Source organism: Crocodylus porosus, unplaced genomic scaffold (assembly GCF_001723895.1).
Source record: "Crocodylus porosus isolate Cpor-Errol unplaced genomic scaffold, CroPor_comp1, whole genome shotgun sequence".
NCBI classification, from domain to species: domain Eukaryota; kingdom Metazoa; phylum Chordata; order Crocodylia; family Crocodylidae; genus Crocodylus; species Crocodylus porosus.
The window spans coordinates 192,105,363-192,132,578 of NW_017728906.1; the positions used below are offsets into that span (position 1 = coordinate 192,105,363).

Genomic DNA, 27,216 nt, shown 5'->3' on the forward strand with positions numbered 1-27,216 from the left:
TACACTGCAATGTTAACACAGTCGAGCAGACAATAGTATTCACGTCACAGAGGCGCAGTTAAATAGGTTGCAGCCCAAATGCTTTCAGCTCAGTTACCTGGCTTATGGTAAATCATTTTCTGCAGATGAAGAACAGCCTGAAGAAGGAGAAAAAAAAAAGATAGATATTCTGTTGCTGTCGGCTGCAAGTGGGTGGTTGTAGCTGCATCTTTCTGAAGCTTTTCTTTTTTAGCACTCTCATTTGAAGGTATACATTCATGTGAAAGTTTGAGCTCTGTTTGAGATGAGGTTCCAGTCTCTCTGTCTTGCTGCCTTTCTTCTCAACAGGCAACATCAGTGAAGGAAGCATAAACTGAGTAGTCAGGCACCACATCATTGGTTAAAACCCACAAAACATTGGCTTAAGGCCCAGATGAATTGATAGATATTAGTCTGGCAATCTGGAGTGAAAAATAAGAAATGGAGCAGTCCCTGACAGGCAAGCAAGGAAACTCTTCTTTCTTAGGCAGTAACAAAGTCTTTTAATTGTGGCGATTGATTGTGGATGTATATAAAATCTAAAGGTTGGCAGAGACACCAATGCGTTTTCTTTTCACCTATAATGAAGGTAACAGAAAGTATATTCAGTATCGAGCTGAACTATTCATGAAGCAAAAGTGAAGATGCAAATAGGCACAGTAGTCTTGTAAATTTTAATATGATGATACATTAGAAATCATTCTTGTGTATGTACAAATGGAAATTAATAATAATAATAATAATAATTATGGAAAACAGCCTGTACATTGTGTTTATTATTGTAACTGCCTCAAGCTATTGAAATAAGCAGGAATAAATGGAGGAGTGGTAGGCACAGAAAGAGAGAGCATACCCCTTTTTCAGATACCTAAGATATGTCCGTAACAGTAAACTGTTTAGTAGCATTAATAGACTGAGTAATGCCATCAACAGAATTGCATGTCCTTCAGCACACCCCAATATAAATGTCTTGCTTTTGATGTTGTATAACTCAGTTGAAAATAGCGTATGTTATTAAATGTCAAATATAGCTATATATTGCTTAAAATTCCTCTGTAGATGGAATTTTCTTACCATAACTCCTGTATCAAAAATTGAAAAGTCAGAAACCATGCAATAGCTTGAAAGTGCTCAAATTGTGGCATCAGTATTAAACTCTTCTGAGGGTTTCTGCTTCTTTGGTTATAAAATATAGAGTGAATAAGGTTACTTGACAGTAAAGCTATGTAGAATGTATTTCTATGAAACTTATAACTGCTTGAAAATAGCTTGGACTTGGGTTTCATCACTGACTCAACTGTGCCAGGGGTATTTGAAAAATTCATGCATCTTGGCAAAGCTGGTCTGAATTTCAAGGTGAACTTGCCCTGAGTGGTGCTGTGTGTAAACCACACAGGATTTGCAGCTTTATACAGTTAAATGTGGGTTTACTCTTTGCAAAATCACTTGGCGATCTTAACTTTACACAGCTAAAAATGCCTGGAGTATATGAACCAACGGGAACTGAAACCAAATGAAGGGATTGCTCAGAACCACCCTGTGGCTAGGTACAGACAGTCAAAAAGCCTAAGGCTGAATCAATTCAGTCTTTGCATAAACCACACAGATTAAATTGAAAGAGAAGTGAACAGACATTTATCTTTGATTCAGGGATTGGCAGCCACAATACTCAAGTGGCTAAGGTCAGAAGCCGAGGGGGCACTAGAGTATAGCTCTCTGGGTGTGTGTTTACTCCCTCCACCCTCACTTCCTCTGCCTACTGTCTCTGAGGTCTCTGGGATTTGCAGTCAAGAATTACAGCAGTAGGACTCTGCAGAGTTGCTCATCACTTCCTCTTCCTGCTTCTAGGTGTCCCTAGGATTTATAGTCCACAGTTGTAGCCAGCAGTAAGTTTGAGCGGGGGAAGGGGTGTTTAACTCCCCTCCCTGGCCCCAGACCCCACCTGAGGTTTGTGGGGGGGGGGCAGCCCCCTGCTGCAGACTGGGCTGCATCTGTAGCTGGGCTTGTCCCCCACTACCCTCTTGTCAGCCAGCTCTCACTGGTCCAACTAGGGAGCAGAGGGGCTTGGCCATCCCTGCTCTCTGGAGCAAATAGCACAGCTCAACCCAGCCCAGGGCTGAGGGAACTGTGATTTAACTTAAACCAGGAAGAGATCTGGGACAGAAGCTTTGTAAACCAGTTTGACCTAAATCAGTTAAGTCTGATACTGCATTCAATCATGTTTATCTTAAACCAGTTTAAGCTATTTTGAAACTGGTTTATGTGCTCTCAGCTTCTGTTCTGTTAAAGCTTTAAACCAGTTTCTGATCACTTAAACTGGTTTATGTGTAACTTTTGTCCCCAGCCTTTGAGTCAAAAACTTAACTTTCATATAGCTTAACTGGGAAGCAATGTACTTAGAGGTGTGTGGGGGGGGAGGGGGCGTGTTTTAATTAGAGCAGTTCCTGAAAAGCCACTTCAATGAAAATGGCTCACCGTCACATGTATTAAGCCCCCACATTTCAAAATGGCTGTGGGGGGTGCTTTAAATAAAGTTCAGTTGATGAGGCTTAGTTAAAGCTCCCCCATTGCAATTTTGAAATGCAAGGGCTTAATACACATGATGCTAAGGCTATGCTGGAGTGTTCTAATTAGGACACATCAGAGCATGTGTATAGGTAGCCAGATGTTTACTCTATGTGTATGGAAGGTCTCATCCAAAACCCATTGAACCTAATGGAAATCCTTTAGTGGTCTGTGAGTTGGAGCCTTAAGACCAAAATTACCATTGAATCCAAAGGTATCTAAGACAAGTACAGGGTGAAATCAATGGAAAATGAGTGGGCTGGCTCTGAATATATTAGTATTTCAGTATTTGAATTTCACACATTTTATTTCCTTTTTTTTTTTCTTTCAGGCTAGTCCTGCCCCTATAATTGTCAACACAGATACCTTGGACACAATCCCTTATGTAAGTGTGAAATTTCATGTTCTCTTTCTGGAAATAACTGTAATTTTTAGCATGATTTTCCTTGATTATTACCTAGTAGAATTCTCTTCATTGCATTATTACCTGTATTATGCACCAAATGCATTTTAGTTCAGTGTATGTTCTTTTTAAAAATACTGAAGTTGCATAAATTATTTGTAGAAATCACAGAAAATGGGTGAGGTGGGGTAGGGGGAGAGATTGGGAGAAAGATAGGTGACAGTGGCAAGCTTAAGGGACCAAATGCAATAACATAAGTAGCTGAATTATGTCTTGTTCCCACATTTGGTAACAAGTCATCCAGCCAGCAGATAATCTTTCCTGCTGCATGAGCTGATTTTTTTTTTCCTGAAGTGAGCTGCTAATATTAATCTCTCATCTGTCATTATGTTGCCTACATCTGTTTTGGTGGCACAAAGCTAATGAATCATTGACTGAAGTCAGTCATATTGTTGGATTCTATCCACTAGAAGACTGTATCAGTGAAGGAGTTCAAGAGTGACTCTTTATTGATCCCTTTAGTCTTAACGGGCATGTCCTCACAAGACACTTTACTGCACAGTAGAGCTAATTACTGCACAGTAAACACCTATGTCTACATGTGCAGACACTTACCATGCAGTAATTGGCTCTAATCATGGCTGTAAATGCAGGTAGCAAATTTACTTGAGATTAATAACTGCATACTAGAACATGTGTAGACACCTGACTGGGAGCAAACCTGCTCCCAGTCAGCCGGGCAGCAGAGATTGGGTGATTGTTCTCTGATCCCAGGAGCTGCCTGCTGCTGGGGCAGTGGAGCCCAGGTGGGAACAATGTCCTCGTGCCCAGGCCGAAGGCAGCTCCCCGTCCCTGCTCACAATTGTGGAGGAGGGGCTGGGGAGATTGTTCCTTGCTGCAGCTCTGTGATCATGAAGCTGGATGGGGAACAGGTTGGGAGCCTTTTCCCTGCCCAGCTCTGTGATTTTTGGCAGAGGGTTGGGACCTGTCCCTCTCCTGCAGCTCTTTCCAAGTTCCTTGCCCCAGTCAGAGAGCTGGAGGCAGGAGTTCCCTGATGCCAGGGCAGGGGGACATTGTCACTGGAGCCTGGGTGGGGACAGAGCCCACCTGGGAAGCAGGCAGCCCCCTGGGGTCAGGAAGCAATCTCCCAGCCCCTGCCAGAAGACAGCTGTCTCATGGCCTCATGCTGACTCTCTGCCTCTGTTAGTACCCAGGGGGAGCCTAGAGCTCCCTCTTGCTGCTGCAGGGGACCAGTACAAGGCTGGAAAGAGTGGGAGCAGACTGCTGCCAGGAGCAGAAGTTCTGCTTCTGCATTCCTGCATATCGTTACCCCTCTAAAGTAAACATACCCCAGAGCAAATGCATGGGGGGGAGGCAAGGATGGAAGGAGGGCAGCTTGCTAACCCTAACTGTAACCCCTTACCCCCCTCTGCACTGCCGCCACTTCCCAGGAGCAGGGGGCAGGGAAGCTTGCCCCTCCATCCCCCTCTGGCAGCATCCTGTGCCACCACCACCTCTGAGCAGCCCTGACCTTGCCCCCCTGCTCTGTCCCCACCATTGTGGTGGCCCTCTGCTACGCTGCCGCCGCCGTCTCCTCCTGTCTGGAATGCTCTGATTGGTTGTTTCCAAGAGTGTTAGGAACAGAGAGATAGATGGACTAAGCTCTTTGTTATATTAAAATAGTTGAGGTTATTTTCCCCATGGTTATTGCCTTGCACTTGTTGAAGCTGAGTTAATGTGGCTTTTTTTTTTAGCTCACTAATGTATGTTGGTGAGATCTTTCTGCGTCTCCTCTCCATCAATTTGGGATTTGACTACCTGGAATAATTTGGTATTGTCTGCAAACTTGGAGATTTCACTGTGCACCCCCATTTCCAGATCATTAATGAAAATGTTGAACAAAATTGGGCCTGGCACAAATAACTGCAGGACCTTACTTTTGACTTTCTTCCATCCTGAAAAATGACTGCTTAGGTGTCCCCTTTGCTTCCCATCTTTTAATCAGCTCTCATTCCACAAAAAACCTCCCCCCGCAATCCTGGACAATTCAGTTTTTCAAAAAGTCCTTGGTGAGTGACCTTATCAAGAGCTTTTTGAAAATCCAACTATATTTTGTCAACTGGATCCCCCTTGTCCATATGTTTGTTAACCCTCTCCTAGAGCTTCAGCAGATTGCGGAGGTAGGATTTCCCTTTACAAAGACCATGCTCAGTCTTCTCCAGCAGATCATTTTTGTCAATGTGACTGCTGATTTTATTTTTTATTATAGATTCTTCCACCTTGCCAGGTAAAGCCAAGTCAATGCACATTGTGCAACCTATGCAAATATAGAAAAGAGAAAATTTTGAAAGTGGCAAAACTGAAGAATAGAATTGGGTTGTCTCTTGCTAGCATCATGTTTCTGATCCATTTCATTTCTCTGTTTTCCATTCCAGTTTGGAGAAATAAGTGATTATGTAAATCTTGAGTTCAAAGATTGTTGCTCTTGGACTTTTCTTGTCAGTCAAAAGTGTGTTAGCAAAAGTGGTTCTAATTCAGAAGTCTTATGAAAGTGGCATTGTAGTCGCACAGTAATTCCGGTATATACGTTGCAGGTGAACACAGGGGCCAGAATTACATTACAGGTGCAGTTTTGAAAAATGTTATGAATCAGTCATGTCTAGATTTTGAATACATCAGCAGTGTATCTCTGTTTGAATGCAAACTCTATTAAGAAGGAGCAGGCAGCTATCTCAGCAAAGGCATTTTATTTGGCATGTGCTTATCCAAATACAAACATTACAGAATTTTATACACAGTTTAATTAATCAGAAACTCAATTACAATCTGATTGTCGTACTGGAGAGGTGGTTACTCATCTGAAGTTAGGCAGAAGGGTGGCAGGGTACAACCTTAGACTGCCTTATTCTCTCTGAATGGCTACCCATTCTCTCTGCTTATGGATAGTATTATACTCAGTCAAATGAAATGGCCTGCAATCAACTGACACAAGAAACTTGCTCCGTGTAAGTGGGTCAATCACCCAGCTTCCTGCTCAAGGCCAGTCAGCCCTATGTTCTGGGTTTTCCAGCCAATTTATTTTTCATGGGGCAAACTTTTCCCTACAGAAACAAAATAAACAGGTATGCAGAACAACAAATAAACAGACCAAACCTGTTGTCTTTTTCAGTCCCTGATGCCAAGTGCAGACAGTCAAAAAGCCCAAGGCTGAATTGATTCAGTCTTTGCAGGTTAGTTTAAGCTGCATAGATTGAACTAATAAGCAAGTGAACAGATATTCACTTCTGATTCCAGAAATGCAGCCACATGCTTGTAGTAGCCCAGGTCAGGTGCCAGGGGATGCTAGTCCATGGCTTCTCCAGATGGCTTGGATCTGGAGGGGCTCTGGGACAGAAATTCAGTAAACCAATTTAACCTAAATCAGTTCAGTCTGAAACTACATCTGTCCAGGTATTTATCTTAAACTGGTTTTAGCCATTTTGAAAGCAGTTTATGTGCTCTGAAATTCTGTTGTGTTACGGATTTGAACTGGTTTCCAGTGACTTATACTGGTTTACTGTCCCTAGCCTGAGAGGGCACCCCAAGCTCTGCGGTTCTCCAGCAGCACCACAGCTTGCCCTCTCTCTCTTTGCACCTGCTCTTGGAGCTTTTAACCCTCTTGGTGGCTCCACCCTCATTTACCCATCAGCTGGCCTCCAGCCAGGCAGTCTGTGAGCTACAGCCTACACACAGCTGGGGTTTCAGTCCCTGAAGGCTGTATCTCCTTAAGCTATCTTTTTCTGACCAGATGCAAACAGATGACTGTCATTCCCAAGGGACTCCAGGTTATCAATTTACTCCTTTCAACACACTACATAGCCTTATTCTGGAAGATTGTAGTACTTGGTAGATCTACTTTAATTGCAATTGTGTTTGGGTAATATATGAACTTTGCTCAAATGCTTGTGAGTAAAAACTGATAATGGCCAAGTATCATTGTTAGAAAGGCAGCTATTAGTGAACTCTCCAATTATAAACAATACACAGAAATATAACCCCCAAACCTTAAATGGACAATCATTTAGAAATGTGTGCATGTCTGTGAATATTAATTACAATGAGGGTTATATAGCGTGCAGGGTCATAACCCACAGGAAGCCACACAGGCCAGATGATGCAGTGCCAGAAGTTTGATCTGGCCCGTGGTTGAGTACCCCTGCTCTAGGTAGTCTGTTCCCCTCCGATAATGAGAAAGCTCTTGTTCATGTCCAAACTTAATTTAAGGCCATTACCTCCTTGTTTTTGCCACAGAGAGTAGTCCATCATCAGCATCTTTATATAAGTATAAGAGTATTGCCTGGGCATACAGGGAAGAAGTCAGGAAGGCCAAACCACAATTGGAGTTGCAGCTAGCAAGGGACGTGCATGGTAATAAGAAAGGTTTCTACAAGTATTTCAGGAACAAGAGGAAAAGTGTGGGTCCCTTACTGAATGCAGGAGGCAACCTAGTGACAGAGGATGAAGAAAAGGCTGAATTACTCAATACCTTTTTTACCTCAGTCTTCACTGGCAAGGTCAACTCCCAGACTATTTCACCTGGAAGTACAGTTTGGGGAGGAGGTGAGCAGCCAACTGCTGAAAGAACAAGTTAGGGTCTATTTAGAAAAGTTGGACATCTACAAGGCCATGGGGCCAAACAGGATGCACCCAAGATGCCGAGGGAGTTGCTTGATGTGATTGCAGAGCCACTGGCCATCATCTTTGCAACCACATGACAATCAGGAGAGGTCCCAGATGATCAGAAAAAGACAAATATAGTGCCCATCTTGAAAAAACAGAAAAAGGAGGATCCAGGGAACTACAGACCAGTCAACCTCATCTCAGTCTCTGGAAAAATCATGGAGCAGGTCCTCAAAGAATCCATTTCTAAGCACTTGGAGGAGAAGAAGGTGATTAGGAATGGTTAGCATGGATTCACCAAGGACAAGTCATGCCTGACCAACCTGATTGCCTTTAATGATGAGATGACTGGCTCTATGGTTGTGGGAAGAGAAGTGGACATGATATATCTTGACTTGTGTAAGGCTTGTGTTGCACTGTCCCATAGCATTCTCGTAGGCAAGCTAAGGGAGTACAGGCTGGATGAATGGACTGTAAGGTGGATAGAAAACTGGCTGGATCATTGGGATTAGAGAGTAAAACTCAATGGCTTGGTGTCCAGTTAGTATCAAGTGGAGTGCCCCAGTGTTGGTCCTGGGGCTGGTTTTGTTCAATATCTTTATTAATGACTTGGAAGATTTCATAGAGTGCACACTCAGCAAGTTTGCAGATGACACCAAGCTGGGGACAGCACTAGATATGCTAGAGTGTAGAGCTAGGATTCAGTGACTTAAACAAATTGGAGGATTGGACCAAAAGAAATCTCATGAGGTTCAATAAGGACAAGTGCAAAGTTCTGCACTTAAGACAGAACAATCCCATGCTCTGATACAGGCTGGGGCTGACTGGCTGGGCAGCAGCTCTGGAGAAAATGACCTGGGGATTACAGTGGACAATAAGCCAAAAATGAGCCAGCAGTGTGCCCTTGTTGCCATAAAGGCTATCAGCATACTGGGCTGCATTGGTAGGAGTGTTGCAAGCAGATCAACAGAAGTGATTATTCTCCTCTATTCAGCACTGGTGAAGTCATATCTGCAGTACTGTATCTAGTTTTGGGCCCCCCACTACAGAAAGGATATAGACAAACTAGAGAGATTCCATGGGAGACAAAGAAAATAATTAGGGGGGTGGGGCACATGGCTTAGGAGGAGAGGCTGAGAAAACTGGGCTTATTTAGTCTAGAGAAGAGAAGACTGAGAGGGGATTTAATAGCAGCCTTCAACTACCTGAAGTGTTGTTCCAAAGAGGATGGAGCTGGACTGTTCTCAGTGGTGGCAGATGACAGAACAAGGACGAGTGGTCTCAAGTTGCAGCAATGGAAGTTTAGGTTAGATATTATGAAAAACTTTCTCACTAGGAAGGTAGTAAAGCACTGGAACAGGTTGCTCAGTGAGAGTATGGACTCTCCATCCTTGGAGGTTTTTAAGATGTGGCTAGACAATGCCTTTTGCTGGGATAATCTAGTTGGGGATAGTCCTGCTTTGAGCAGACGGTTGGACTAGATGACTTCCTGCTTTTGAACCCTAATTTTCTATGACTCCTTGACTTGCAAGTGACAGTCCTATTAATACAGCCTAGTATTCTTTTCGCATTTTTTTTCCATAGATTCAGAAATGCTAGGGTTGGAAGAGACCTCAACAGATCATTGAGTCCAACCCCCTGCCTAGGCAGGAAAGAGGGCTGGGGTCAGATGACCCCAGCCAGATACCTATCTAGCCTTCTCTTAAAGACCCCCCCAAGGTAGGGGAGTGGAGAGCACCACCTCCCTTGGAAGCCCATTCCAAATTTTGGCCACCCTTACCCTGAAGAAGTTTTTCCTGGTATCTAGCCTAAATCTTCTCTCTGACAGTTTGTGACCATTGTTCAGCAAGACCACACTGTTGGCTCATATTCAATCCACTGTAACTCTCCCTCCCCAGGACTTTTCTACAGTACTGCAGTCAGTGTATCCACTGTTTCCTAGTCCTTCATTTCTCAACCTTTTTCATCCCACAGCACACTTACACAGCCTCTCCTGTCCCATGGCACACCAGCCAAACATGGAGGGGGGTGGTGCGTGACTGGTTGCAGAGTGGGGGGGCATGACCAAACACAGAGCAGTGGTGGCATGGGGTGGCAGTGGTGGTGGCACTGGGTGGAGCCATGCCCTGCCAGGAGCCACACCTCCCCAAGATCCCATGGCACACCTGGTAACCACGTGGTTACCATGTGGGTAACTCTGTCCTGGTCTGTATTGGTGGATTTGATTATTCCATCCTAAATGAAGGCCTTTGCATTTGTCCATAATGAATTGCTTTTGACTAATTTTGGACCATTTCTCCAGTTTATCAGGGTCATTGGCGACTCATAGGGGGTGCATGTGAGTGCACACACACACCCTGAACGTGCACCCCTTATGAAAAGGCACTGCCAATGCCTGCAGGCAGTCACCGCTCGCCACAACCCCCCCCCCTCCATTTCTGCCAGCAGTGCCAGCGGTGTCTTCGGGAGCTCCCTGCTTACTGCCACCATGGTCCCGCCGCAGCCATGCTCCTGCCGCCACCACCAGTGTCACTATGGCCCCCCCAGCCACCAGGGACACTCTTTATTCATGATCAGGGTCATTATAAGTCCTAATCCCATCTTCCAGAGGGTCTTCAAAAGAAGGTGATGAAGGATGGAGCAAAGCACTGGAGAACTGGGTAGGGGGAAGGAGGGCTTAGCATGAGAGTGGGAGGTGCGGTGCTAAGTACGAGAGAGTCTGATGGCACCCAAGCTCCCGTTCCTGCTGTTACTGCTGCCATGATGGCATGGGCTGGTACTGCTGCCACAGAGTGGACTTTCTGGGAGAGGGACGTCTGCCATTGTGACACACACTCTAATTCAGTTCCCACTCATCCACTCCTGCTTACGCTACTGGACTGCAACTCCATGCAGCATGGTGTCATCTTCAACTTTGCTAAATGTGTACACAAGCCCATCCTCCAAATCCTTAATAAAGATATTAAACAGTGCAGGACCCAGGACAGAATACTGGGGAACCCCACTCAACCTCCTCCCAATTAGACATTGAATCACTGGTGACTACCCTTTGCGCAGGAGGAGCTGATCTTGTTTGCTTCATCTTACTCTGCTTTTTTAGCTTACTAATGAGTGTGTCATGGGAGAGAATATTAAAAGCCTGGCTAAAGTCAAGGTATATCACTTCCACTGCTCTTCCCCATCAGTGGAGCCTCTTGTCATAGCAGAAATTCAGATCTGTCTGGCATGGCTTCTTGGTGAATGGGAATAGCCAGCATGCATTCATCCTATGATCCCAGCTGACTTCCTGCCCTTTGGGCGGGGGGCTGGACTCGATGATCTTCTGAGGTCCCTTCCAGCCCAAATGTCTATGAAATATATGAAATCTATGTACTCCTGTAGGTGCATAGAAATAGATTAATGACGACATGCTCCAAGATCTTTTCAGGTATGAATGCTAGGCTGGCTAATAGCTAGTGGCTCTGAAATTACCTGAAGCAGAGACTGTGACCCATGTCTTCCTGTGTCAGGTGAGCAATTTCACCACTAACTTTAGTGTCATTCTTGTTCTTTTAACCCTGTTCCCTATGCCTCATCTCAATGAACATTTCAAAAAGAGGGGCTGTGAGCTATGCCCTAGAATGCCTTAGAACAAGGATGCTCAAGCCTCAGGCCACAGGCCAGATCCAGATACTGGCACAGTGTCAGCTGGCCTGGGGAGCTCCCCATGGGTCTGTGGGGGGGCCCTGTGGGCCTTGGCCCTCTACAGGAGATCAGGAGTGCAGAGCAGCATGAGGCCAAATCCAGCACACAGAGCCAGGTGGGGTCAACACCAGTCTGTGGAACCTGATCCCAGTTTGCAGGGGTGGCACATGGCTCCAGGACATGGGCGTGGTTTGGGGTAGCACAGGGCCTGATCTGGCCCATGGATCAGTGCCTACCATTGATTTGGCCAAGAGACCAAAACCTTGAGCACCACTGCCCTAGAACATTTACCTGGGACACAGAGGTCCAAATCCGATCAAGTAGTAATGGAAATCGAACCCAAATTTCCTATATTTTAGGAGACTGCTCCAACTACCAAGCTACTGGTTGAAGTGAGGCATCTTATACATAGCATATCTGTACTTCATCTTAAATGATGATTTTTTTTTCTGGGGATGACATGCCAGCAGATCAGATGCTACAGGTGAAAGAGGTGAAGATGTACCTTATTTATTGAACCTAGTGGCATTTACACATGAGCTAGGTGCTTTCTGCTCAGCTCTATAGAGATTTAAGCAATTCTGGGCATGCCCAGAAGCAGACACCAAGGGAAATTTACTCTTGAAAATTCGGTGCCTGTGGAGTTTAGACCCTTTCAAAGCTTGAGAGTCTCTGAGCAGTAGTTGTAAGGTCCTAGAATTTGTATAACCCTGGGCAAAATAACTGCAGCTCTCCTTAGTAAATGTGCCGGATTTATGGGTACAAGGATCCTAGGCTGATGATTTCCAATTTTTCTTCTGCCAAAAGCACCTGCAAGAGAATGGCAGGGAGGACATAGGAATTTTCCTTAATGGACCCTTATCATCTGACCATCTGATCAGTGTCAGCTCAAGCTTTGTTTTCACAGAATGATTCATTAATGCTATTAAGTAATGGTATTGTTTATATAATTCATTTTCAGTGCTCCAGAAATGCATGTGGTGCTTTAGCAAAAGATCCTGACAATAGAAGAAGTTAATCTATATTCAGTGTTTTTTGTAAGATCTGTAATGGGCAGGTAGAGTTTTTTATTTATTCAAAAACGTTTCCCTTACAATAGCTCTGTTCTTGGTGATGAATTAAGTTCTACAAGTGCTTTAAGAACTACCAATACTGTAGTTATGTGACCTTTAGCAAACATGCTGAGATTGTTGATCCCTAGAACTAAGCAACACAAACAATACAGCATTATCTACATGTTTAGAGCTATACTACGGATTTTTCTTATGAAGAGCGGGAATGCTAATACTTTTAGGATTGTTAAGTACAATTGTGCTGTTCATTTGCTGATTCCCTGCTACTTCCAAGAACAGTTTCTAAGGGATGACGTTTTGTCGATAAATATTAGTAACACTACTGGATTTTTTGGGTGCTGCTTTTTGGCATTGGAAAGAGAGAAAGTCCTATTTTCCTTCTTTAAGAATGGGGGTATCACTGGTCATGACCGGTGCTATTGACATTTTTTAGTATTTTTTTTTCACGTAGTTACTATTTGGGGCATCTTAGATATTTAAATGCATAATATATGTATTATGGAGAGCTTTTTCTCCCATGAGTTGGGCGGCTTATGCTGAGTGGGAGACAAGGTAAGGAGCTGAAGGCTGTCACAAACACAATGCACGTGCTACTGCATGACCAACTCTTCCTGCCTTAATTTTGGTGGAATTTTAGAAAATGTGGTTCCCCTCATTTCTTCAGATGCTCCACTGTTTCTCTTTACCTCCCCTCCAAATTCACAACTGCAAACCCACCTTATGTAGGAGGGAAGCTTATTATATATATGAATGACCATTTTTAGTATATATTATTATTGTCACCCTGGTGAGAAGCATCATAGACATGATCTTAAGGGCTGGACCTGTAGACCATTAAGATCAATGTGAAAACTCCCATTGACTCTTCTGAGCTTGAATCCGGCTCTGAGGGCACAAGCACATGTTTTATTTATCAGAAGTATTTCCCTAGGTAATTGGAGCAAATGAGATGACCGAAAGCAAGCGACGTTTTACTTCTCCTAACGGCAATTAATATTTTGCAGGCAAATCTCCAAGAGACATGATAATTTCCATTTCTTTCCGGAGCACATTTCCCCTTAAACAACTGCATTTCTTTTTATAGTTTCCTTACTGTTGTTGTAAAAAAATGTTGCAAATGATGCTTTGTCTCATGAATTGTTTATGACAATGTATTCTCAGGTGGTGGTGACATACACATGCCTGATGACAAAGAAGCTTTTCTCGTAACAATCGCTGTGGAATATGAAAGGGATTTTGAGCAACTCATAAAATGTGATTAAATACTAGCAATGTTGGGAAGATGGGAGGAGATGTGACAGTGCCATAAGCAGATTTCAGAAGCCTTAAGATATTCATTCTTTTTAATGCTAAACATTTTTCAGATGCATACGCTGTGTTCTTTTTTCAGTTAAAATGGTAGTTGATAAGGGTAAGAGTTTTCCTTCTTTATTATTAGAGCTCAAATCTTCCAGGCAGGCTAACCAACTCATTAACTCCCTAATTATCTCACTTATCATCTCTCTGTCTGTAGCTATATCTTTGTCTCAGATTTCTACTGGATTGTGAGTTCTTTGTATGATGCTTGTGCAGCGCCCAGCACACTGGGTATCTAATTTGTGACTAGGGCTCTTCAGCACTAGTATTACAAAAAAGATGGAGTAAAATAGTCATTTTGATGGCATTTCGATCAGCCCAACAAATCTGTAATTCTGGCAGTGGAATAGAACCACTAGATAACTGGTATTTTCAGAACTAGAGCACCTTTCTTGAAAATATACAGTCTTCCAAAGGCGGTTCTGCTGCAGAGGATTAGTCAACTATGTAAGGGATCGTTTCTGTGCTGACATTGGTAAAAATTCAGTTTTAAAAAAAAAATCCATGGAAAGGGTGAGACAGTGCGTCTTCCCTATCTGCAGCTACCTTTCAGCTCCCTGTTGGCAGGGGCTGTGTGCAATATCATCTATTATATTGGATATTGGATTATATTGGATATTGGAAAATTTTACAAATGTATTTTATGTTTTCTTTGGAGCTTTATGCTTTCTTCACGTTTAGTACTATATTGATTAATGTACTTTTATTTGAAGAGTAACAGAGGCTGTGTTTACATGAGACATCTAAATGCTCAATAGCATAGTATACTGTGCAGTAAGTGTGCATGTCTACACGTGCATGTGCTTACTGTGCAGTAAAAACCCTTAGTCCTGCATAAATTTGCTACTTTCAAATGCAGATAATGATGCACAGTAACGAACATGTAGATATGACCCAGGAGCAAGTGTGCTTCTGGACCTGCGCTTCCACTAGGGGGCTGGCCTCAGGCTAGCCGCAGGGCTCTGGGCTAGGAGCCTCTGCTGCCCCAGGGCTGGGCTACCTCTATGGCAGCCTCTGCTTCAGGCTTTAAAATTCTGAAAGCATTTTGAGTCCTGGGGCACACCAGAAGGAAGCCTGACGGCACTGCAGGCTCTGTGTTCTTGGCAGGCTGGAGTTTATCTCTGCTAGCCTGTCTGTACTCCAGTGCTGCTGCCTGACATCAGTGCCACGCGGATGCCAGGACGGCTGCAATCAGGCCAGCAGGGTGCTGCAGGCTTCTGCAGCCTTTGGCCAGGCCTGTCAGCCCACAGACCCAGCTGCAGGCAGCAGCCAGCTAGCAGGGCAAGTGCCACCTGACTGCAGGCCACCTCCAGCAGCCTGACTTGTGCCTGAATGTGCTGTGGGGGTTTGCCTCTGCCACACAGCTGCCAGTCTCATGCTGTGCCCCTGTTCCGGGCACTGCAGGCAGCTGCCCAGGCCCAGCAGCACCATGACAGCTGCACAGGGGCCCAGAGAGCCCCTATTAGGCTGGATGTGGGAGGTTGGATAAGACTGGTTGGCACAGCAATCCTGCATAAAGGTCAAGGCCTTGTGGGCACAGTGGGTTAGCATGACTGATCACAGTTTTTGGTCCAGCAGTGCCTGTAAGTCCATGCCCTTTATGCGACACCTGGATGCCATCCTTGCGCCTCAGGATCCAGGCTGAAGCTGTGCTGTCTACAGCAGCATGGGTGGCCTGCCTGAGCCCCTACCCCAGACTGGCACCTCTGGTGATATGTCACAAGAGAGGGCCCTTCAGACATCGAGCACCCTGTCCCATTGAATTTCCGAGCTGCAGTCTCCACCAACAGCTCAGGGAGCCCTAGCAAGTGCCTGCCTCACCAGCTCTGCAGCCCCATGGCCAACCACAAGGTGCAGCTGTCCATCTCCTTGGGGGAGGGGGAGGAGGAGAGGGGACCAAGCCAGGCACCTGCACAGCATGCCCCACCATCACAGGACAATGCCCAGAGCTTCATGCCATCACCAACAGCCAGGACAGAGTGGAGCTTTTGGCCACACAAGCCCCGGGCACACAGTAAGGTCTGCACTAAAGGGAGGACCCTCCCTGCCCCTGCCCCTGCCCCTGCCCCTGCCCCCGTCCCTGCCCAGCCCACCCACACTTGGGCACCCCTCAGTCCATGCAATCAGGTCTTTGTATGACACCTGTAACGTGCACAGCAGGGGTACGTTTGGGAAACAGCACCAGCCCATGGGAGGCTGGACCTGGGGGTGCCTTCCTCAAGAGGCCCCCTGTGGGGAGGGCAGGGGCATGGGCAGCTCCTTGTCCCAATCATCCAGGAGCCCCACAACCCCTGAGCCCGGGCACTGTGAGCTGGCAGGCAGCACAGGACAGTGGTTTGCCTGCAGGAGGAGAGGTGTGGGGCACGGGGTCTGGAGCTGTGGCAGCAAGTGCTGCCTTGAGCCCAGCTCGTCCCACACTAGAAAGGAAGTGAGGGAGACAGGCTGCCTGCAGCCAGCACTCATGGCCCACCAGCCAAAGGGTAGCAAATGGGGACAGGGTCTTGGCCTGCAGCTACTTGGGCTCAGGCCTTCCCATCTGACTTACCATGGTCCCTGGGCACCCATGCATGCCTGACCCCCTATCTGAGGCTGGGCAGCACGTGGCCCCTGACCCATTGTAGGGCTGCAGGAAGTTTGGGGTTGAAAGCAGCAAATCTGCTCCCTAGTCCCTGCATATGTAGATGCCAGCCCAGGAACACTTATTCCAGTGTAGTTTACACCCGAATAAACTGAGCCTGGTTCAAATGCATGTGTAGACTCACTCAGAGTGAGCTAGACTTTGTACTAGGTTCCTTTCTTACAACAATATTGTGAAAATCCTGGTAAAATACTTAAATAGTTTATATTAAAAGTTTTGATAGGCAAGGCCTTTTTGGGTGATATCTTTTCTTGAACAATGGCTCTATTACAAAGTCTCAGATGTCAGTTGTTGTGTGTGTATGTGTGTGTATGTGTATATATATAAAATATCTGAGCCCTAAAATTGAAAGAGTCACGTCTTCTCTTTTTTATATTGTTGTATGACAGTAGCGTTCAGATGCTTCAACTAATAGCAAGACCCCATTGTATTAGGTTACGTCAGTGGTTCTCAAGCTCTTTAGACTCAGGACACCCCTCAGTAGACCAAGGCACTCCCTACCAGCTCTTAGTTTTCACTCATTTTTTGAGTACAGAAAAATAATACAGTATCTATTTTGTTGCAGAGAACTCAGAAAGACCACAACAGTGCAGAATGTTTTGAACATTATGAATTCCTGTTGGAAATCTCTGGTTTTATCTTGTGAATCATGTCTGTGCACCTAAGAGTACTAGTATTGCACGGCACCTTGCAGCACCCTTGAGAAGATCTCAAGGTTCCCTGGTTAAGAATCATGGGGTTAGGTTCTTCACGTTTAATCATGAAACTTCCTACAAAAAAGGATAGTTAGGACTATTGCATTAAGAAGAATAAATAGTTTTATTTGGTTGGCTTAATCCTCTGTTTTGTTCTTATTTATGCATACTCATTGAAGCAGCTTATGCCTTTTTTTCCCAAAGAGAGAGGCACAGTAAGGATTTAAACACCTTTCAGTTTACATGTTTTTCCCCACAAAGGACTGTATGAGAACGTAATCTAACCTTGATATCACTACGAGGGGGAAGCAATTATCTTTTCAAACCTCTTCATACATGGCAGAGCTAGTTTCCTTTCATTTTCCCTTTAACACACAATTTGCATTCTACTCAACATATAGGCATTGCCAGAAACAAAATATTCTTGATTTAAATCTATTATTATTTTTACTTAGTATATAGGCAGAAGGAACCAGGACTTTAAATGAACTGTGAACAAATGTCTGTAACGTAGAATGTTGTTTTACCCAGTGGTATTTTATTGGAATTGGTAAGCATGAAAGAAAAATTATCTGACATTAGGAATGTGGGATACAAATGTGCAGTGTGAATTGGGAGGAAGAACTAATGGAAGAGGGGGAAGGGCCATTATGGTAAAATATTTTTTTTAAAAAACTAGTCAACAATGGATATTTAAGACACATGTGGAGAAAAAGTTGGGTAGGAGTTATTTGTTTATTTTATTCTATCCTTGAGAAGTACAAAAGGAAGAATATTAGATCTTTCTAGTGTGTGTTGTAAATACCCTTTTTAGAGCATGAATTGTTTGTTCTTTAGCTTTAGTCTGTCAAAATCACTTCTTATTCTCAAGCACCTTCATGTGGCATTTTTAGAAGAGAATATAAAATAAAATAGATGGAGAAATGAGTTAATTAGATTTAATTTGAAAATACTTCCCTATTAATTCAGTAATTACTGTGCTTTCAGCTAATACATTTAGAAGCCAAAAGTCAAGAATGTCCATTTAGCCCTGTCTGCTTATTTCAGGTTAAACAAAGGCACTGCTCAGGTAATTATTAGCATGTTGTGATACTTTTCTGATGCCTTCTGTCTGAAAATCAGCTTCCTTACTGGTAACTTAGCATAAAGTTTAAAACACATTACCAGTATTAGTGAATTAACATGGTGTAGTGCATTATTTTTCTTATTTTAGAAATGTGGAAAATGAGAGGATATATGGCTAATGAGCCTGAAGACAGTAATGAATCAGGATACAGGGATTTGCATATTGTACCATACTGAAACCATTCTAGAGTTAGCCAAGTAGAAGTGCATCAGTGTACTCTATGAATACTAAAAATTATTGCTGGAAGACAGGAACTATACAGGCTTCTAGCACTTTGATATGCTGAAAGAGATGTAATAAAAAATTCAGCCTTTTCTCTTTGGAGTTCTTACGTGAAAGAAATGAACATTAAAAACGATTTTCCTTTTGAATCTAATCCTAATGATCAGTGGCCATCCATCATGCAGCAGCTAGCATTTCACAGACTGGCCACTATAACTGTTTTAAGTCCGGTTTAATGAAACTCCAGGGACAGATGCTTTGGCAGAGCTGTCTGGGGAAGACTCTGCAGGCTGTACATTAACTTTCTTTGGCTCTGGCCTAGCCTCAGAGAGGACTGATATTTGCTACACTCTCCACTTTCTGCCTTGTCCAATGCAACATGACTAACCTCCGTTTTCCTACACTCTCCATTCTCCTTTCTCCATTAATCTTTTGCTTTGCTCCCTCTGTCCCATATTTCAAGAGAGATAGTTGGCTTCATTAGTCTGAAGTCAGGCAGAAGGCAGGGCATTAAGTATCTGTGAAAAGGATCAATAAACTGAGATTTGTAAGGCACTTGGAAACTATAGCAACAGAGGCCATATCAGTAAACACCGTAGACATCTAGACAGAAGGCAGAGTAGGCTGGTATCCTGGGCTGCCTATACACGTGGTTGGAAGTGCAGGGGGAGGTGTTTTAGTTAGATTGGTTCCTGGAGAGCACATCTAATTAAAATACCTCATCATCACGTCTATTAAGCCTCTGTGCATTTTAAAATAACCATGGGATACTTTAGCAAAGCCCCATTTGATGAGGTTCATCTCAAGCATCCTGGTGACCGTTTCAAAATACACAGAGGCTTAATAGATGTAGCCAATGAGGTGATGCTAGAGCATTTTAGTTAGAGCACGAAGCAGACTCCATTAATTCAGTCTGCTTTGTTGCATTCTAATTAAAATACAAACGAGCACGCGTATAGCTTTAGAGATGAACTCATTCAGAGACACACAAGCTGTCTTAAGTGACAGCCTACTTCCTCAGGTGCTATGAATGGAGTCACAGAAAGCAGGGGTTCTAAATAGAAGGGAATTTAATTACAAAGGGTAAGGGAACTCAGTCTCGAAGTTTAGCAAAACCCCCAGTTTTTCTTTTTTTTTTTTTTTAATTACGTTCGCTCCCCTTCCCCAACCATTTCTGACATTTTCTCTCCCTCTCTATTCCCTATAGATAAGTATAAGTAAACTAAGATGTAGGATAAGCTTTAAACATTTTTATTTTGGTAGCAAGTTTGTGGTTTTGGATATCCACTGTTTTATTTTGTATTATTATTAGGTTTGTATCAATTTTTATTGTTTCATATGGATATTGTATGGTTTAGGCCTGTGCTTGTCAGTGAACCAAAGTCATGTCAAGTGTCCATTTTATATGTCAAGACTTCATCTTGTGTCCTCTGACCAGGCATCCCCTGTGTCACAACTGCATGAGTCACATATCCCTCCCATGTAAATTGGCTCCTGGATGAATGAGTGTGATTGGGAATGTTTGAAATACAATGGTAGCAGGCCTCTACTGAATGGCCTGTAATGACTGGGCCATCACCTCACATTGATTCATCCAGGAACCAGGGACATCACCCAGGAACAGTGACAATACCAGCATTTGAGAGACAAAAGACCCTGCAGAACCAGCAACTCTCACCACTACAGACACCCAAAACTGCACATCCCTGCATGGAGCACACATGCTCAGTACGCCAGGGATTGAACCTTGCCTGGGCATGCCTCCTGTCACTAGGGTCACACAAGGTCTGCTCCTATAAAAAGGGGCAGTGAAGACAGACACAGTGGGATGCCCTCTCCATCTGGACCAGCAACATGCCACACCACGTATCCACCCAGAGGCCCTGCTGGCGACTCTCCTCCGGACAACACCTACTGGACAAGGGCCCCTTTCCAGCCTGGATAGGTAGACCCCCAAGTCTCTTTCTTCTGTAGTGCTGACCAGGGTTTTTTTTCCCAAGGTGGAGAACCTTGCTTTTTTAATGGTATTAAACACCATCAGGTTCTCGTCTGCCCATTTTCTGAGCCTGTCCAGCTCAGCCTGGATCACCTGCCTGTCTTCTGGTGTGGATGTTTTGCCCCAAAGTTTGGTGTCATCGGCGAACTTGGCTAATCTGCTTCTTACTCCAGTGTCCACATCATTAATGAAGATGTTGAACAATATGGGTTCAAGGACAGAGCCTTGGGGGACCCCACTGGTCACAGGACACCATGATGAGTGACTGCCATCAATTACTACCCTCTGCATCCAAGGGAGGCACTACTTCACTGTCAGGGTGGCTAGGATCTGGAACCAACTTCCAAGAGAAGTGGTGCTGGCTCCTACCCTGGGGGTCTTTAAGAGGAGGCTAGGTGTACACCTTGCTGGGGTCTCTTGACCCCAGTACTCTTTCCTGCCATGGCAGGGGATCGGACTCGATGATCTGCTCAGGTCCCTTCTGACCCTAGAAACTATGAAACTTTGAAACTATGAATTAGTGATCTGGGATGTATAATGTATGTGCTTGAATTGGTAATAGGTATGTATGTGCCTAGGCTGGTTTAAGAGTGTATGTGCCTGAGCTGGTAGTATGTGTGTGTATGCACCTAATTGATTTCTATGTTTGTATATGTGCAATTGCACACCACGCCCTCCTGTCTAACAGGGCAATATTGAGATCATGAGTGTTGGCCTGACCCCTCAGGGCAACAGAAGGAAAGCTGCAAAATGGCACAGCAGCCCTCTTGGCTCTCCAGGGAACTAGCGGACCTTCTGCATCTTAAAAGGAAGACCTACAAAGGGTGGAGGACTGGAACCACCGCCAAGGTTGAATACTCTGCTCTGGTCCGGACTTGCAGAGAGCAAACTAGGAAAGCTAAGGCGGCGATGGAACTCCAGCTAGCTACAAATATCAAAGACAATAAAAAGTCCTTTTTTAGATATGTGGGGAGCCAGAGGAAAAGCAAGGACAGCTTACAGTGCATTTTGCAAGGGTAACATTGGACCCCTGCTAAACTGTCCTTAGTTTTGTTGTTTTCCTGATCTAGCCTCATTCAGGATATGTACAGACATTCAGGAAAGTTAGGGGAAGGTTAGATTGCATTAAAAATGGCCACCTCATCTAGATTAGTTTGCCTGGGTGTAGACCTTATACTTAGAACCCTAGTTAGGTTGATGTAAGTGTGAACTGCACAGAAGTTCAGCAAGGTTAGATTGATTTAAAAATGGCCAACCTAAGCTAAGTTAACTGTACCTTGAAGGTAGTCAAACTTAGATTAGTCCAGAGAGACCAATCTAATTGAAAAATTAGTATCTGTACAATTCCTTGCTTAGCCTCAGGGCTGGGGAAGTCCAGCTGCTGGCTCCAGTTCCAGCGCTGCACTTTTTCTACCTTCCTACCTCGGCACTGAGCTATTTTTAGTCCCCTAGCCCCTCGCCTAACTCCCAGGTGAATAAACGCCTCCCGCAACCCCCTCAGACCAGGCCCAACCACCAAGCCACCAAACCCCCTATCCTGCAAATTGCTTCTGGTGTCAATTTAACCAGTATTCACTGGTGCCAGGAACTGAGGAAGTAAGTTGGACTAGGGGGGAGGGGTGGGAGATTTGGTTTACTAGGGGAAGTATTTTTCATCTTGGGGTGGGGAAGATCAAGGGGCTAAAAATAGCCTGTGGTCCCTGGAGGGAAGAGAACACCCCAAGCTCTACCCACGCTAGCCTCCCCTATCTCAAATTTACCTTACATTGAGTGGCCATTTTTAACTTGATCTAACCTCCCCCTGCAACCTTCCTGAATGTCTATATATATCCTTAGCCTGTGGTAGATTTTTTTAAAATCATTCTCCTTTTCTTCAAATGGGGAGAGGCCTCTTTTCTATTATGCCATACTTTTTCTGTTAGTATTTGGGCAGCAAATCATAATGGCAATAGTTAATTAGCTTTGTTTCAGGGTTCAGTGACTTGAAAAACTTTGGCTTGCCAAACTTTAGTTATGCAAATTAATTTGATAGGAGACTTTAATAGTACAAAATAAATTCTTCTGTGGCAGTTTAAGCACAATTAAACATCAGTTGGAGTTCATTTATTGTCTGTCCTTTGGCTGCAAATTTTAGTTCTTTTTTACTGGGAAACATTAAATTAAGAGTCTGGGAAAATCTTAGTATACCTGAGTCTGAGTAATCCTCATTTATTTCTTTTTGGAGGTTGTGGGATGATAAGTTTTCACCTGATACTGGTGCCAGGTTTTCACTGAATTATAGCTGAGGTACACAGTCACAGATGATTGTAAACCTCACATATATATCTAAGCATGGAACTTAATCTTAACTTCGTACCTTTTCTTACATGTTTGGGCCCAGGTCACTTTAGATGTATTGATTGGTTTCTTTTTACCCACTTAAACTAGTAATAGTGTCATGAACATGTCCTATAGCTGCCTCCTCTTCAGTATTTTTCCTGTGTCTATCATTTACTTTTTTGTTTCAGGTTGTTCTTAGGCTTCATGGGTATGTTTTATATGGCAGCCAACATCTAGGATTGCAGCTTGTTATAAACTTTTCAGAAATGGATTTTAAATTAAATAGTTGAGGTACTGATAAAAGTGAAGACTGCAATAAAAAGCCAGGACCCATCAAGTAGTGGGTACATTAAGATTCATGCTTTTTTAGTTACAGTGTTGTTGGTACCCCAAATAACTAGGGGTGTGTGAAGCGGGCCCTATTTCATTTGGATTTGGCCCAAATTGGGGACAGTGTTTCAATTCATTGATTCGGATCACTGTCCCTGATTCAATTCAGCCAAATCCGAATCTGAAGATTCAATGCGATTCAGAGAATCAGTGATTCAGCCATAGACACAGTTTTAAATGTTTTTCCTACATACCTCGAGGTACCAGGCACAGCTCATGAATGCTGCAATGGTGGGGCGAATGGAGTATCCCACAGGAGCATGGGGGGTGGAGGGGGTGCATGCTCAGCGGCGAACCCAGAAGTGGACCAGAAGTACTTCCAGTCCTCTTCCAGGTCTGCTGGGGAGCACACTGGGCCCCCCCCTGCACTCCCTCTGGCTCAGCAATCAGCCCCAGGGGGATCCTGGGTGCCCTCCAGACCCAGGAGGCACCAGTTGCTGAGCCGGGGGGGCGTGCTGCTCACTCCCTGACAGACCCAGAAATGGACCAGAAGTGCCTCTGGTCCATTTCCAGGTTTGCTGCCAAGAGTGCTAGGCAGCCCCCTGTGCTCCTGTGGGACACTCCATCTGCCCCAGCATCGCAGCATTACAAGCCACCTGGTACCTAGAGGTATGTAGAAAAAACATATAAAGCTGTGTGTATGTACTGATCGCCGAATCTTTCCAAATCGATTCAGAGGGTTCCGATTTTATTTAGAGAGATTAAAGGGCCTCCTGATTCGATTCAGATTGAGAGATTTGTGCACCAAATCGGGTTGAATCTCCGCCAAATCAAATTAGGGACCAAAGCTTTGCACAGCCCTAAAAATTACCATTCTAAAGCTGTGGTCTCATCTTTGGATCATAAATGTATAGTCAACTGGGCCAATTAAATGTTCCTCTTGTGTGGTCACGTTAGATCTATCCAGATCACGTGTCATGTGTGAGTTTAGAAGCTTAGTGGAAGCCTGTGAATGAGGACAGGATTGACAGTGAGGTAAAGAGTGGGCACTGGTTCAGATATTCTTCCACATGCCAGTGATCAGATCTAGATGGACACCTTTTGGGAGCTTTCAAAGGCTGCAGTAAATTACTTCTGTTCATTTTGAGGGATACTAAGGAATAAGGGCAAAGTTACTAAGGACAAGAACCGAAGGAATCTGAGTCCCATTTTGCCCCTCCTAGAGTTTAGTAGAGCAGTATAGTACAACGAGGATTGTTACTCAAGGCCGAGCATACGGAGTGCACTCATGGATGATAAAGATGTAGTTTTTGTAAATTGTTGCAAAGCATCATACACCATATGGCAGTGTAAACAGGTGTGAACTGTGATATACTTAAACAATCGATAAGCAAATATTTAGTCATCATGGTAATTTGAGTAGTAAAATCAATTAATTGAACGCTGCATAATGTTGTTCTAGAATTTCCTAAAGCTTGATAGAAGGGGTGGAATGGTGGGGTATTTAGAGGATGGATTTCTGCTTAAGCCTATCACTGATCCAGTTGGTTAATATGCATTTCTCTGAAAACATCTGAATCAGTGTACTAGGACAGCTTTAAAAAATGTGCACTCATTTTTAGATTTGGCTCTTAAATTGTGATGTAGTATTTTCCTGCCCTGCTAATAATGCTTGTATTCAACCCTGGCCACCCTTCTTCAGCAGTGGAAGAAAGGAATTTTATCTTCATATATATTACATAGAAGGCTGTTATGAGGAATGAGTGAAGTAGTCTTTGTAAAATGCTTTGAGATCCTTAGAGGAAAGGTACTCCAGAAATTCAAAGTGATTAAACAACATAAATCCTCTGGGGAAAAAAAATTGCTCTAGAATCTGGCATAATAATAATTTTCAAGGTTGAAACTTTTGACCTTCCAGCCAACTTTCATAATTTTGATGGATTTCTTTACTTTTGGAATGATGGAAATAGGGATAGTGGCAGTATAAGGAAGGTGACCATTTGTTGCAGCCCAAAATCAAAATAGAAGTATGGAAAGGAACTTCTGCATCAGATTTATTTAAGTTGCATCTGATAAATTCTTTCCTCAGCCTGAAAAACAAGTGCATTTCAATATATTGTTTTCATTTTACAGTGCAGTACATTAAATGGAAGATTTTCAGAAATGCCAGAGACATATAGGAGCACAAACCCCGTTGACTTTCAATAGGGCTTGTTCTCTTAAATCACTTCAATACATTTGAAATTTTGTCCTCAGTTAAAACAGGTGTCCTAAGCCCAGGGAGGGATCAATCCATAGCATTAACTGAGAGGGGAAAATGACTATTCATTTGATTGCTGACTGTAAATTAAACTTCGGGCCCTTGTTTTAGTTTCTTCAGGAATAAACAAGATAGCATTACTCTGGACATTTCTCTGCCAAACACACACAAGAAAGTTGGGGAGGGGAAGACAGCTTTAGTATTAAATGCCTTCTGTATTAAAATCAGTACCTAGTCAATACATCAAGCAAAGTATCCCCTAGGTGTTTGTCTAAATTTCCAATTAACAATAAATAACTCTGGCTGTCAAATTCAATCGAAAAACTTCCTCAGATGTTTAGCAGAAGGTTTTCCATTAATTCACAGGGTGAAGAGCAGGTTATTCAACTGCAAAACAATATAGTTAATAAAATTGTGCATTGCCCTGTATTTTAAATAAGCTGCAATATAGACCATGTATAAGTGGGATTGTGCTGTGTGGGTTTGGCCTCCGTAGGACCATAAAGAGCTAAACAGCCATTGCTCCAACAAGCAGTTATTTGCATCAGTTGGAGAGAAGTAAGGCTGCTATAATTTCAATTAAACTTCAGTTTTAGTTCATCCGGGAGAATTTGCTTTTCTGCATTTTTTTGTCATGAGCAGTTGCAAAGTTCAGAGCAGAAGCTGTCCCTATCTAGGCTTTTGCTTGAACCTTGTACAAAGTTGGTACCTGACTGTAAGTAAGTTTAGGTGCTGATTTCTTCCTTGGGGCCAGTTTCTGATTTTGTGTTCACTTTTGATAGCCCATTTTGTAACGAGTATGTCTGTTTGGGTGCAAGACTTCTGTTCCCAGTCAGCACCATGAATATTTACAACATAGTTTGTTCTCTCAGCTGACTAAACTTGCTCGTTGCCTGCAATTTTTGTATGTTTGTTCAGGTTTTTATTCCTCTTGCATAAGGTTTGTAATTACAGAATATGTGTTATCAAGATTGATGGCAACCAGGAGTACACATGTATTTACTCTGCCCAGGGTATACCTTTGCTCTAAATTGCACCTGCGAATGGTTGTAGTTCTTAATTGAATTTGGTAATGTAGCAGATGATTACAGGAAGTACAGGCACATAATTACTTTAAGCAAACTGATGAGTATAGATGTTAAGGGAAAAGATTGCAGCTTTCGTCTTCGGCAGTGCTAGATCAGATGCCATTATCTTAATATTATCAGTCTTGGAAAGCCAACAGAAGAAAGAGGAAGGAAGCTCTGAGTAAATTGCTTGTGTTGAATTAGGTAGGATTTACAAAACTTTTGTCAGCCAGATAAAATGTATTTATTTACACGTGGGAAATTGAGAACTAGAGAGAAAAGAATTGTCCAGTGTTACATAGCTAGCCAGTTGTGGTTGGGAGTGGAAACAAAAAAGTCCTGCTTTAATACAGTGTTAGATTTGGAAGGTTTGAAAGCTAAGGTAAATCCTAAATTTTCACATGACATCTCCTTGATTTGAAGCACAAGTTTTCCCTTTTTTGCATACAGTTGTGCGTCAATATTTTGTAACACGGGCCTTGAAAAGTTGAGCAACAAAATCAGTTACTGATCTGATGGAGTCATGTCTCATCAGCCATAGCATCAGCCACAAACATTGCTTTCCTTCATAATCCTGTTGCAGTTGCTGTCCTTAAACACATTCATCGCAACTGTCCAAGAGCATTCACATTAGTCAAGTAGCTTGGTTCAGTTTCAATCCATTTTGGAGGTATGTACTCACCTTTTCATGTGGCACTAATATCCTTTGCAAATCTAAAACTGCTACCTGCAGTAGCATGAGGCCTAAGTAAACAGCTTCTTGCTTTAATTAAAATACAGAATCAACTAATTAAATGCTGCATTT

At 43.5% G+C, this 27,216-nt stretch overlaps 1 protein-coding gene across 4 annotated transcripts in view; it reads left to right on the forward strand.

Annotated features, from left to right (window-relative positions):
• DLG2 (discs large MAGUK scaffold protein 2) overlaps positions 1-27,216 on the forward strand; it is a 1,592,593-nt gene that overhangs the window by 958,276 nt on the left and 607,101 nt on the right. For all 4 annotated transcript variants that reach the window (XM_019530402.1, XM_019530399.1, XM_019530401.1 and 1 more), the window contains one exon: positions 2,915-2,968. In XM_019530402.1, the coding sequence (XP_019385947.1) occupies positions 2,915-2,968 (54 nt within the window). The remainder of the gene's footprint in view (positions 1-2,914; positions 2,969-27,216) is intronic.